The sequence below is a fragment of the Pristis pectinata genome, chromosome 35 (genome assembly GCF_009764475.1).
Source record: "Pristis pectinata isolate sPriPec2 chromosome 35, sPriPec2.1.pri, whole genome shotgun sequence".
Classification (NCBI taxonomy): Eukaryota; Metazoa; Chordata; class Chondrichthyes; order Rhinopristiformes; family Pristidae; genus Pristis; species Pristis pectinata.
Window position 1 is genome coordinate 4,073,589 of NC_067439.1, and position 14,309 is coordinate 4,087,897.

Here is a 14,309-nt window from a genome sequence, read left to right on the forward strand (position 1 = left end):
AGTTCCAGGACCCAACACCAGTAGGGGAATAACAAGACGTTGTGTGTGAACAACGCACGAACTCAGCTGGCCAGGCAGCATCTGTGGAGGGAAATGAACAGTCGACGTTTCGGGCCGAAACCCTTCATCAGGACTGGAAAGTCAGTGGGCAGAAGCCAGAATAAAAAGGGGAGGGGGAGGAGCTGGCAGGTGATAGGTGAGTCCAGGTGAGAGGGGGAAGGTAGGTGGGTGGGGAAGGGGTGGGTAAAAGGGAGTGATGTGAGAAACTGGGAGGTAGAAGAGGCAAAGGACTGAAGAAGAAGGAATCTGATAGGAGAGGACAGTAGACCATGGAGTAAAGGGAAGGAGGTGTGAACATGCTGGAAGGTAGTGTTCCTGTTCCTCTGCCGTCCTTGTCCTACTTGGTGGGTTTGGGAGGTGCTGTCGGAGTAGCTTGGGTGAGTAACTGCTGTATGTTGCGTAGACAGTGCACACTGCAGCCACTGTGCGCCAGTGGTGGAGGGAGGGAGTGTTTAGGCTGTTGGTTGGGGTTCCAATCAAGCAGGCTGCTTCGTCCTGGATGGTGTCAGAGCTCTAGTGTTGCTGGAGCTTCACACATCCCAGTATTCCATCACACGCCTCCCTTTTTGAGATGGTGGAATGTCTTTGGGAAGTCGGAAGGCCAGCTACTTGCTGCAGGATTCCCAGCCTCTGCCCTGCTCTTGCAGAAACAGAAAGAATCACCAGGTTCACTCCATTGGTTTGCAATATCTTGCTTTATTTTCCTTGCATTTTATTCCAACCTTCTTTTTATCATCATTAATTAACAATTAAAGAAGTCATCACATAAATTTTGAGATTATGTACAACAGTGTTTTACCACAACTAAACCAATAAATATATTCTGTAAAATATCTGTGCAAAGCCTACTTCATGCTACTTAATTAGCACATATTACCAAAGCAAAACATTGTACTTCTAAAAAGGGATTAGGTTTTTTTTATGCTTTAAAGTAACACTAAAAACAATTTAACTGACAAAAAATGATTTACTTAATCCCCAGTGTAAAAGTTATTTTTTTAATAACTGGATGAGATGTTCTATTTAATGTTAAATTATTGCTGTTCTATTTATTAGCCTTTCTTTTACAAATATATAAGATACAGCTTCATGTGAAGGTGAGATTGTCCTTGGTTGGTAGAGATAGGCAGATTTGTGGTGTATATTTACACCGGAACAGTGGATACGGGTGCAGCAGAAAACTGTGCCTCAGGACCAGTGGTTTGATTGGATGTGACCCGGTCCTCACCCTCAACAGCGTTTCCCAGCAGTTAAACAATAAAAACATTGTCTTTCTGTGGCTCGCCAGGAAGGTCAGACTTGAGAGTGCCCAGATTTACTGAATGCCCTTCAAAAAGCTTTCCCAACTTTATTCCAGTGAAGCCACCGAAGGGGAAGTTAGTCTTGTGTTTCCTCTCCCAAAAAAAACATTGTCTTCCCTGTAAACGATAAAAAAGAGGTCCATATACAGAAGGAGGGTTGTGAATTCAGCATGCAAGTTGATGCAATCAAACATTGTTTTTGTGCCAATGATATTTGCAACCTTGCAATCATTACTGAAACCCTCCTTTCCTAAAATAGCCATAACAATATCTGCAAACCCTTCCCTCGCTTTCCTTTATGTATAAGATCCTTAGAGGGCATGACAGGGCTGATGTTGAGATGTTTCGACAGGTGGGAGAGCCTGAAATGAGGGGCACAGAGTAACAGGCCCAGCAATGCCTCACTGAAAATTGAGATGTATAGGAACTTCTTCTCAAAGAGAGTGGTGAACCTCAGGGATTTCTCTACCCTGGAGCTGTGTGGAGGCTGGATTATTAGGGGTATTTTTGAAAGATTGGGGAATTGAGGGCAACAGGGAACTGGCAAAGAAGAGGAGATGAGGCCTGGGACAGATCAGCCATGATCATATTGAATGGCAGGTTAGGCTTGAGGGGCCGAATGGTCTCCTCCTGCTCCTATTTTCTTGTTTTCTTATGCTTACCCCACACATAAACTGCTGGCAATTAACACTGATTGGTAGCCCCCCTCTACCAATTAAAGAGAGTGAAGCCGGAGAACCAGATCTTACACATTCTAATGTACGCAAAAACGTTCACTCTGTGTACGTTGGCATGTACTGGTTCTCAGACTGGTAACACTTTCATTTCAGAACACTTATCCCTGCATTCAAAACCCATCCCCATCACTGCAAGCTGCTCCACTCCTACAACCTTCTGAGATTGCCACACTCCCCCAGTTTTGGCCTCTTGCTCATCTCCCATTACATCATTCCACCATTGGTATCTGAGCTCTGGAATCTCACTGCTTTTGCTTTGCTCTTGCTCCCTTAAGATGGCCAAGAGCCAGTTTTCTTTCTTAAACAAAAAATCTATGACTTTCAAGTTCTGAGCAGGAGTTTTCTCCTGATAAATAAGCTTTGAAATGACCAAGAGGAAGAGAGACGAACAAAGTCTGTCTCAGATATTCTTTGCAGATCTGAAAATCATGCTGAGGTCTCCAGTTTTGGAATCCCATTGCACAATCATCCCATTCTTTTTCTACCTTGGTGCGTCCCAAGAGATGAAAATTCATCTCAACGTATCCAATCTCACCCTTGGGTGCCCCATCATCCTGGGGCAAGGTGTGTGTGGCACCAACAATTTCTCACCTGAACATTCACCTCTGTGGTGGCTCGGTCAGCACTGGGCCTGGAGCAAGTGAAGGGGAAGAAGACCACTGGTTTGACTGGGATACCTGGCTTCGGCCCGTGCTGCTTTCACAATATCAGGTTCAAAAGGAGGTAGACGAGTGCCTCAGCCTGGTCACAGCCCACAATGGGCAGGATTGTGGTGCAGAACGATGGCCATCCTTACGGACACCACACCACGTCTCAGCTCCCGCTGCATTCCCCCCCCCCCCCCCCAAATCTCTGACAGCGCCTCCCAAACCCAACATCCTGGCTCAGAAATAGATCGCTGCTCCTTCATTGTCACTGCATCCGAATCCTGGATTCCCTCCCCAACAGCACCGTGGGAACACCTTCACCACGTGGATCACAGAGAGCTCTGCCACCCCCCTCCCCTACTTTTTCAAGAGATGAGGGCTGGGGGGGGGGGCGTTGGAAGTTGGCCTTGCCAGCAACATCCTTAACTAAAGGAATGGGTCTCGGCACCTCCCAACCTGACGCCATCTCCCACAGGAAGTGTGCATCTGTTGCTCGAATTTAGTTGCTCTGTGAAGGGTAAGAGAGAATTCCCAAATGGACAATAAGAATGGGAACAGCAGTGGGGAAGAGCTCCGTGTCCCCCCACAGCTGGGCACTCCCAGAAGAGCGACCAAGGGAAGAACAATTCCCCGGAACGGGTCTCCCTCATGAAGCCAATACATTACCAGTGTCACTGACCTTCGCGACAAGGAGGCTGATATTGCAAAATACGACTGGAGGAACAGGTGCCAATTCTCATATAGAGCCAGCTCCTCCTCTGTATAAATAACATATATCTTTAAACATCCCCTGAGTGAGACTGTGTGTTTCTACAAATTTGCTAATCACTTCTCTCACACAATCACCTAACAAGCTATAATCCATAGCTCGCTGTCAATAATCTTCTAAGGTAATTCTTGTTTTGTAAAAAGTCTCAAAAAATTGAAACAAGAAAAAAAACACACACAAAAAAGAGGAAGGGACATACTGAGACGGGGAGAAGTCCTAAGATACTTTGACTAGGTTAACCAAACTAAATGTTCTCATTAACCCACCTCTGCACCCACCCAAGCAGTTCAGCTGAACACCAGCAGTGTTTATGCAGCAGGGTTGTTTGCATTCAGAAAGCCAATCTGTCTTGACTGCTTTTCTGTCTTCTTCTAATGCAGAAAGTAAAATGGTAGGTTCTGGTCAGTGTTCCCTGACTGTGGAAATCTTTCCCCCTCAAAGCATTTGCGAGCAGCAGTTCATTGAGAGCGGGGAAGTTTGGAGTGAACAGGTGCAAACTGCTTCGAGATTTTTCCAAGATCGTTGATGTCTTTGCAAAGTTCTGGCTAACACAGACCCCCGACACAAATCGCTCTGTTACGCTGAGGTGGAAGAGATTTTTTTCCTACACCAGTTCAGCTCTGACCGTCGACCAGACTGACCACCACTACTGAAACTCCTTTGCAAAACTTTCAGAGTCCACCAGCTTTGTGCCTTCTATGATTTGCATCGATTGGGTTCGAGAGGGTTTAGTGGAGGGAAGGAGGGGGGGAGAGGTGGGGGGTAGAAATACAGTGGTTTGATCGCTTGATCAGCTGGTTTACAAGACTTGGAACTTCCAAGAGGTCTGGTCTTTGTAATCCAAGCAGTCAGTCGCACTGAAGTTCAGCTTCCAGGAGGTGCTTTGGTCTTTGTAGTCCAGGCAGTCAACGGTATTGAAGCCCAGTCCAGTGGAGCCATAACCTTGAGCAGATAGAGAAGCCGGGGACTGGCTGAGGTGGCCCCCCATGGTCGGTGTGCCCAGGGGGCTGAGTGTGGCACCAGGAGCAGAGAGCTGAGGGTGCATCGGGGAGAGGTAGGAGCCACAGTCAAGGCTGCTGAAGTAGGAGGAAGAGCCAGTGTAGCTCTGGCTGTAGCCCTGGGCCTGGCTGTAGGTGATGGGGTAGGCTGCGGACCGCTGCATGCAGGAGGCTGTGGAGGACAGGGGGTCCGGGATGGGGGAGATGGAGGCCGGGCTCCAGATAGACACGGTGGCATTGGAGGTCGAACTGGGAGTCACCCCTGCGCACGGAGGCGTGGGACTGTAATGACCGCTGGCGTTGGTCTCGGAGCTCGTGTCCCGCGCTGGCGAGTTCTTCTTCTTGGTTGGCCGGGCCTTGGCTTGGCCACTGCTCTGCTGCTGCTGTTGGCGACACTTGGCTCGGCGATTTTTGAACCAGACCTTCACGGGGATGGGAAAATAGGGATTAAAACAAAATCGCATTTCCAAGGCCTTTCCGGAAGTCCCTAAATGTTTCACAACCAATGACTAAACTGCGCACAGTGAGTTCCCACAATCACAATCAAAGCAAGCTTGCCAGCTTGGTACAGCAGCTGCTCTGCCCAAGACCGCAAGAGATTGCAGAGAGCTGTGGACACAGACCCGTCCATCATGAAAACCAGCCTCCCCCCCATGGACCCAGTGTACACTTCCAGCTGCCTCGGGACAGCAGCCAACATAATCGACCCCTCCCACCCCGAACGTTCTCTCTTCTCCCTCCTTCCATCAGGCAGAAGATACAAAAGCTCGAGAGTACGTACCACCAGGCTCAAGGACAGCTTCTATCCTGCTGTTATAAGACTCTTGAATGGACCTCTTGTTCGTTAAAGATGAACTCTTGATCCCTCAGTCTACCTCCTCGTGGCCCTTGCACCTTATTTGTCTACCTGCACCACACTTTCTCTGTAACTGCAACACTATATTCTGTTTTCTTTCCTTTAGTCCTACCTCAGTGTATTTACGTATGGAATGAACAGTTTGGATGGCACACAGACAGAAGCCTTACATTTTCTCAGTGCACATGACAGTAATATGACAAAATGGCCAAGGGACAATACCGGTTCCATAATTTCAGGAGGTCGTCCTTCTGGACAGGGCCTTGACTTAACATCTCCTGCACCTGCAGCAATGCAGCCTTCTCTCAGCACCGCACTGGGGCATCAGCCCCGGGGGTTTATGTCCCGGTCTCCAGAACAGGATTCGAATCCAGATCCTTCCAACTAGGAGTAGATCAGTCATGATCATATTGAACGGTGGGGCAGACTTGAGGGGCTGAGTGGCCTAACTCCTAATGTTCTTCCCCACCTCCCAATGGAAACAGGCCAACGTCTGCGTGGATACCACAGGCCAACGTCTGCGTGGATACCACAGGCCAACGTCTGCGTGGATACCACAGGCCAACGTCTGCGTGGATACCACAGGCCAACGTCTGCATGGATAGCACAGGCCAACATCTGCATGGATACCACAGGCTCGTGGTTAGATGTCAGCCAATCGCAGGATAATCCAAGGCAAGGAAGCCCATTGGTCCATTGGAAGTGTAATGATGAACATTTGGTATTGGTATTGATTTATTATTGTCACTTGTACTGAGGTCCAGTGAAAAATCTGTCTTGCATACCAATCGTACAGGTTTGTTCATTACACAGTGCAGTTACATTGATTTAGTACAGAGTGCATTGATGTAGTACAGCTAAAAACAATAACAGTACAGAGTAAAGTGTCACAGCTACAGAGAAAGTGCAGTGCAATAAGGTGCAAGATCACAACAAGGTAGATCGTGAGGTCAGAGTCCATCTCATTGTATAAGGGAACCATTCAATAGTCTTATCACAGTGGGGTAGAAGCTGTCCTTGAGTCTGGTGGTACGTGCCCTCAGGCTCCTGATTCAAGGGTTTTTCCCACCCACCCTTTCAGTACACTGAGTACCTGCGGTTCACACTGCACAGCCTTGAGAACAATGCTAGCACAGAGAGGGATGCTGAGGGAGTGCTGCACTGTCTGAGATGCTGTCTGTTGGGAGTGAACCAACTCCCCCCCCCCCCCCCCCCCCACTCTCTGGTCGGTGAGAGATCCTACTGCCCTCTCTATTGCCTTGCCCACTATTTTCCAAGGACACCTTCACTTCAAGTACTGCAGGCAGTCAGCTCACTGCCGCCTTTTCAAGGGCAACTAGGGATTCATAGAGTCATACAGCAAACAGGCCCTTCTGCCCAACTTCTCCATGCTAACCAATCTGTGTGAATCCCTTTTGTCTGCATTTGGCCCATATCCCTCCTATCCATGTACCGATCCAAGTGTCTTCCAAACGTTGTAATCGTCCCCACCTCTTCCCCTTCCACTGGCAGCTCATTCCATACACCCACCGCCCTCTGTGTGGAAAAGTTGCCCCTCAGGTCCCCTTTAAATCTTTCCCTCCATGCCCTCTAGTTTTAGAATCCCCTACCCTGGGAAAAACTGTGACTAGTTACCTTATCTATGCCCCTAATAGGTCCATAAACCTCTGTCTCTCCCTGTTCTTATCACCTTGCTTCACATCTCATTAAGATGGGTGATAAATGCTGACTGTGCCCATATTGTAGGAAAGATTTAAAGTAAAATAGCCCGAGGCTTGACGAGACACAATGAACCCTTCGGGCTGTAATTGATGAGGGTTGGACTATCAGTGAGATCACCCCGTCTGTGTCTCTGCCACCTCTCAACATAAAGGACTCCAGCACGACTTTATAGTAGTCTACAACCTGGTGGCATGATTAAGAAGGCATACAGTGTATTGTCCTTCATCAATCGTGGAATTGAATTTAGGAGCCGAGATGTAATGTTGCAGCTATATAGGATCCTGGTCACACCCCACTTGGAGTACTGTGCTCAGTTCTGGTCGCCTCACTACAGGAAGGATGTGGAAGCCATAGAAAGGGTGCAGAGGAGATTTACAAGGATGCTGCCTGGATTGGGGAGCATGCCTTATGAAAACAGGTTGAGGGAACTCGGCCTTTTCTCCTTGGAGCGACGGAGGATGAGGGGGGACCTGATAGAGGTGTATAAAGATGATGAGAGGCATTGATTGTGTAGATAGTCAGACGCTTTTCCCCAGGACTGAAATGGTTGCCACAAGAGGACAAAGGTTTAAGGTGCTGGGGAGTAGGTACAAAAGAGATGTCAGGGGTAAGTTTTTTACTCAGAGAATAGTGAGTGCATAGAACGGGCAGCCGGCAACGGTGGTGGAGGCGGATAGGATAGGGTCTTTAAAGAGATTTTTGGATAGGTCATAGAGCTTAGGAAAATAGAGGGCTATGGGTAAGCCGAATAATTTCTAAGGTAGGGACATGTTCGGCACAGCTATGTGGGCCGAAGGGCCTGTATGTGCTGTAGGTTTTCTATGTTTCTATGAACATTGAATTCTCCAACTTCCAGTCAGCGATCCCCCCCTTTTCTCTCTCCTCCTGATCCATCTGATCCGTGTCACCTTATCCCTTTCCCAAACCCCGCCCACTCCATCTGTCCATCACCCACACACTCCTCCCCTCCCCACCTCCCTCCCTTTATTCCAGGCTCCACCTTCCTCTCCTATCAGATTCCAACATCTACAGTTGTCTCCACCGATCACCTCCCAGCTTCTGACGCCATTCCCACTCCTCCCTCCTCCACCTGCCTATCACCCCCTCCTCACCTGGATCCACCTATCACCTGCCAGCTCTTGCTCCGCCCCTTCCCCCTCACCTCTTTATATTGGCCATCACTGGCCATTGGGGCAGGCATGGTAGCGTTGTGGTTAGCGTAACGTTATTACAGCGCCAGCGCTCGGGGTTCGATTCCTGTCACTGTCTGTAAGGAGTTTGTACGTTCTCCCCGTGTCTGCGTGGGTTTCCTCCGGGTGCTCCGGTTTCCTCCCACATTCCAAAGACATAGGGGTTAGGAAGTTGTGGGCTTGCTATGTTGGCGCCGGAAGCGTGGCGACACTCGCGGGCTGCCCCCTGAACACTCTATGCAAAAGATGTATTTCACTGTGTGTTTCAATGTAAGTGTGACTAATAAAGATATCTTATCTTATCTCCCCTCTATCTGTCAGTCCATTTGAAGGGTCTTGTCCTGAAATGTTGACTCTCCATTTCCCTCCACAGATGCTGCCTGACCCGCTGAGTTCCTCCAGCGATTTGTGTGTTGGTCCAGATTCCGGTATCTGCAGTCTCTCTTGTGTCTCCAGTACCCCTGGCCAGCCTCCCTTGTTCTACTCTCTGTAGACAGGAGCCCACCCACCACCCTGCACCCCGTCCTCACCAACACCAAATCCCATTCACCACCACCTTGTACCCACTGACCCACATGGTCTCCCGATTAAGTTATTTCCAATTTCGCCACGCTTGTTTTGACATTTCACCACCAACTTGCCCCCTCCCCTAACGTCCTCAAAATCTTCTGCATCTCTGCAACCCTTGAACATCCCTGGGTGTGAAGAGCCTTGTAACATCCTGAGGGAACAAACAGTGTTAAAGAAATTCAGGTCTGCCTTTTAGGTATGTAAAGTTGAGGCTGGGGTAAACTGGTAGGGGTCAAAAACCAAGGGGCAAAGATTTAAATTGTTATTTTTTTTGTTAGATTTTTTTCCCCAGGAATCAAGCACTAGAGGGCATGGGTTTAGGGTGAGAGGGGAGAGATTTAATAGGAACCTTGAGGGGCAATCTTTTCACCCAGAGGGTGGTCAGTACATGGAACGAGCTGCCAGAGGAAGTAGTTGAGACAGGTACATTAACAACATTTAAAAGGCAGTTAGACGGGTACATGGATAGGAAAGGTTTAGAGGAACATGGGCCAAACGCAGGAAAATCGGGCTAGCTTAGGTGGAAATCTTGGTCTGTTTCCGTGCTGTAAGGAGGTGAGGGTGGGAAGAACCAGTTGGGCTGAATGGTCTCACTGTACATTGTAAATTTTCCAACTCAGCCAATTACTAATTTGGTTTATGAAATGACAATATCTCCACATCATTCATGTTTCGCCGTTTAATGCACAGCCTGCGGCAACTTGCAGACAGCAGTTCCATAAGTTTTATTTATCAATGTTAATAATTTAAACCTGTTGCTGAATGGGACCTGTCAGGACAAGCAGTCACAAGAGAATGTGTGACTGCTCAGAGCCTAATGCACCACCATCTATTTACCTGGTTCAACAGAAAGAGGAGTGACAGGTTAATCTAGCAGAAGAAGTCTGTTTGAGCCACTAATGTGCTGTAATGGGTCGGTCTGTCTCAGGAGTTGTCTCTCTGCTTCCTCTGGGTCTGACGTGTTATTGGGTTTGAACAGCAGCCCTGGATCTGAGTGTTGGACTCGAGGGAATGCGGCTGTTCAAAGGGGCTAAGCCTAATGAGACGTTTAACAAAGTGATAAGGATAGGGAGGGACACAGAGAGGCAGAGAGAGAGAGAGAGAGAGGCAGAGAGAGAGGCAGAGAGAGAGAGAGAGGCAGAGAGAGAGAGAGAGAGAGGCAGAGAGAGAGAGAGAGGCAGAGAGAGAGAGAGAGGCAGAGAGAGAGAGAGAGGCAGAGAGAGAGGCAGAGAGAGGCAGAGAGAGAGGCAGAGAGAGGCAGAGAGAGAGAGAGAGGCAGAGAGAGAGAGGCAGAGAGAGAGGCAGAGAGAGGCAGAGAGAGGCAGAGAGAGAGAGAGAGGCAGAGAGAGAGAGAGAGAGAGAGAGGCAGAGAGAGAGAGAGAGAGAGAGAGGCAGAGAGAGAGAGAGAGAGGCAGAGAGAGAGAGAGAGAGGCAGAGAGAGAGAGAGAGAGAGGCAGAGAGAGAGAGAGAGAGGCAGAGAGAGAGAGAGAGGCAGAGAGAGAGAGAGAGGCAGAGAGAGAGAGAGAGGCAGAGAGAGAGAGAGAGGCAGAGAGAGAGAGAGAGAGAGAGGCAGAGAGAGAGAGAGACAGAGAGGCAGAGAGAGAGAGACAGAGAGAGAGAGAGAGAGGCAGAGAGAGAGAGAGAGACAGAGAGAGAGAGAGAGAGAGGCAGAGAGAGAGAGAGAGAGAGAGAGAGAGAGAGAGAGAGAGAGAGAGAGAGAGAGAGAGAGAGAGAGAGAGAGAGAGAGAGAGAGAGAGACTACCAGAATCAGTGAGAGAGCCACAGGAAGAATCAGAGACAAAAAGGGAAACAGAAAGACTGAGAGAGAAACAGAGTGTGAGGGTCAGAGAGAGAGAACAAGAACAAGAGAGAGAGAGAAAACAAAAGAGAAAACCAACGCAGGCAGAGAGCTTTGGGGCACACAGACATGCCCAGGAGAAATGGAGTGGAGTGACAATCATTCTGCTCAGCTCCGAGGGCCCTGGTCTTCATTCCACCAATACCAAGTGATCCCCTTGCCCCATGGGTGGGGTTCTGCCGTTGATAAAAGGAAGGTTGTGGTGATGTCCAAAGGGGATTAAGTACATGCAATGTGTTTTAAAATGTTTATATGTAAAAGTAGAACAGGGTAAAGATAAATCTCAATGGATGTCAGAAACCCTGGGATAAAATACAGAGCTGCATTTAATTTGCATTTCTACAGCACCTTTCAGAACCTTAAAACATTGCAAAATGTTTGGCAGACAATAAAGTTCACGAAGTGTTGTCAATGTTGTAAGAAATGCAGCTGCTAACCTACATGCAGCAAGATCCCAGAAACACTAAAGTGATAATTAAACGTTTTGTTCTGATGTTCGTTGAGTGATAAATATTGGTAAAGCCCCTGGGGTTGACTCCCCCCCCCCATGCTTCTCTTCAAAGTCATTTATAATATTTTTTAATGAAAATGTATGCAAACTTATAAAAAATTTAGGAATTCTGAAAAGCATCCTTTATGAGAGCCCTTGACTGTGCAATCAAATGGTAGACCAATGGGCTATGGTCCCAGCATCAGGGACCTGGGTTCGATCCTGACCTCTGGCGCTGTCTGCCTAGAGTTTGTACATTGGGTTTGTTCTGGTTTCCTCCAACTTCCCAAAGGCATGCACAATAGTAGTGTTACGAGTCAGGTTGCTATTTGATGAATGTCCCTTTAAGGCACCTGGACAGTAGAGTAGTGGTGTGTGTGTGTGTGGTGTTATCAAGACAGCAAGACTATACCAACGTGCTGGCTGTTTTGCTCAGTGAATCAAAGTGAGTCGAGAAGAGAGAGAGAGGCACTGACTGCTGATCTCCATATCAATGGATGAAGAACACTAACTGTGTCTGTCACTACGATCTATGTACCAATATTTGGAGCAAACAAGTGAAGTCCACTTTGTCATTAACCTGTAGTGGGAAACAGGTATTTCTGTGGGCGGCCACGGATCAAATGCCTTCGGGGTGGCAGATACTTTGGAACAAAGCAATGGAGATCATCAGTGATTGAGGTGTCGTATGGGTTCCATCGTGGAACATGTGGATTTCGTAAATTCTCTGTACATTCTCTCTACATTTTCTCTTCAGTCAACGGTGGTTTTGCAAAAGCCTTTGTTCACGTTTCACCTTATGACTTGCTGAACTGAACTTTGAGAACTATTCCTAGACTTGGGGCTTGGGAATTTGCCACGCACACACTTTGAGTTTATTTGATTTGGGGTTAATGTTTAATATTGTTTCATTTTTACTTTTCTTAATATTACAAATAGTTATTAATAAAATAGTTTCCAACACCTATGCATGACTCAGTGTGTTTCTTTTGTTGCTGGTACATAACAGTAGGTTAACTGGCTGCTGTAAATTACATCTAGTGTGTAGATAAGTGGTAGCAAGTGTGCAAAGTTAATGGGAATGTGGGGAATATAAAATGGGATTAATATTGGCCTGATGTAAATTGGTGCCTGTCTCTATGCTGTATGACACTATGACTGTAAGGTCCCTGCATCCTGGAGAGTATCAGGTATTACAGAACTAAACTGGAAACATCCTTGGTTTAAACCTTAATGCCTCAAACAGAGTTAAACAAACACAGCCAATTAGAGTTTAATTTGTTTGGTTCCGTATCTGAACTGATATTTGCTCCACTAGAGAGTTTCATAGGTATTTATTTACAATACAAGAAAGTGAATGCTAGTCCTGTAGAAAGTGAGTCTGGGAACACAAGGAGATGAGTGAATCAAACAGATATTTTGCATCAGTTTTCATTGTCGAGGATGCAAGTGATATCCTGAAATAGTTTTAAAACACATAATTTTAAAAGGAGGGAGGAGCTGAGGAAAATTCGAACCACCAGGAGAGTGATACTGAGTAAATCGTTTGAGCTGTGGGAAGACCAATATCCAGTCCTGATGGACTTCACCCCAGGGTCTTAAAAGCAGTGTCCATTGAGAGGGTTGAGGCATTGGTTTTAATTTTCCAAAGTTCTCTGGATTTGGGGAAGGCTCCATTAGATTGGAAAATTGCAAATGTGAGTGTTCTATCCAAAAGGGGAGACAGAAAGCAGGAAATGCAGGGTAGTTTGCTTAAAATCTCTCATTGGAAAATTGTTGGGAGGGAGCTGTTGTCAAAGATGTTATGGTGGGTCACTGGTTTTATGAAAGGAAATCATATTCAACACTTTATTGGAGTTCTTTAGAGAAGTAACACATGCCTCTAGATAAAGGGGAACCAGTAGATGGACCATACTTCGATTTCCAGAAGGCATTTGATAGAGCACTGCATCAAAAGCTGTTGTAAAAAATAAAAGCTTTTGGTGTGGGAGGCAACAGAGTGGAGGGAAGATTGTCTGGTTAACTAGAAACAGAGAATAGGCATGATTTTTTTTTCTTGTCGGAAATATAAGGTGAGTGGTGTTCCACGGGGATTTTTGCTGGGGCCTCAACTTCTTACGTAGTTGGATGAAGGTCAAAAGGTGTGGTTACTAAATATGTGATGGCACACAGAGAGTTTAAGTGATTGGGCAAAAACCTGGCAAATGGAGTATAATTGGTATTGGAATTGGTTTATTATTGTCACTTGTACCGAGGTACAGTGAAAAACTTGTCTTGCATACCGATCATACAGGTCAATTCATTACACAGTGCATTGAGGTAGTACAGGGTAAAAACAATAACAGAATACAGAGTAAAGTGTCACAGCTACAGGGAAGTGCATTGCAGGTAGACAATGAGGTGCAAGGTCAAAAATTTGTCTAATTTGGCAGGAACAATGACACGGAAGCACGTTACGTAGATGATGAGAGAACAGAGCTCTGAGATGCAGACGGATCTGGGTGTGTGGTTCATGACTTGCAAGAGACAAATATGTTGGTAGAGTAATTAGGAAAACCAACAGAATGTTATTGTTTATTTCTAGGGGAACCGGATGCAAGATTATGCTTCAGTTATCTTGGGCATTGGTGAGGTCACATCTGGAGTAGTGTGCACAATATCGGTCTCCTTATGTAAAGCAACAATCTTAATGTGTTGGAAGCAGTTCAAAGGGGATTTAGTAGACTAGTACCTTAACATGGTGAGTTGTCTCATGAGGAAAGGCTGGACAGACTAGGCTTGTCTCTGCTAGAGTTTAGAACGATGAAAGGACACTTGATTGAAACACATGAGACCCTGAAGAGTCTTGACAAGGTGGATGTGGAGACGATGTCTTCCCTTGTAGGAGGACCTAGTTCTAGGGGTCATTGTAAATTGCAGCATTCTGTTTTAAGGATTATATAAGGAAAATTATGGTTGTTAAACCCATTGTGTACTCACAGTGGAAGGGGGAGGGGTAAGTGGTGTTCCACAGGACACAGCACTGGGACCACTGCCAGTTACAATTTACACTGATGACTTCAGACTTTGGAATCCACAGTACAATTTCTGAGTTTGCCAATGATCCCAAGT

The 14,309-nt window shown here is 46.8% G+C and overlaps 1 protein-coding gene across 1 annotated transcript in view; it reads right to left on the minus strand.

Annotated features, from left to right (window-relative positions):
* Positions 1-893: 893 nt before the first annotated feature.
* The window catches only part of LOC127586343 (homeobox protein otx5), a 40,823-nt gene continuing 27,407 nt past the window's right edge, over positions 894-14,309 (minus strand). Inside the window, exon 5 of the mRNA XM_052044209.1 lies at positions 894-4,934. Within this exon, the coding sequence (XP_051900169.1) occupies positions 4,314-4,934 (621 nt within the window). The 3' untranslated portion in view covers positions 894-4,313. The remainder of the gene's footprint in view (positions 4,935-14,309) is intronic.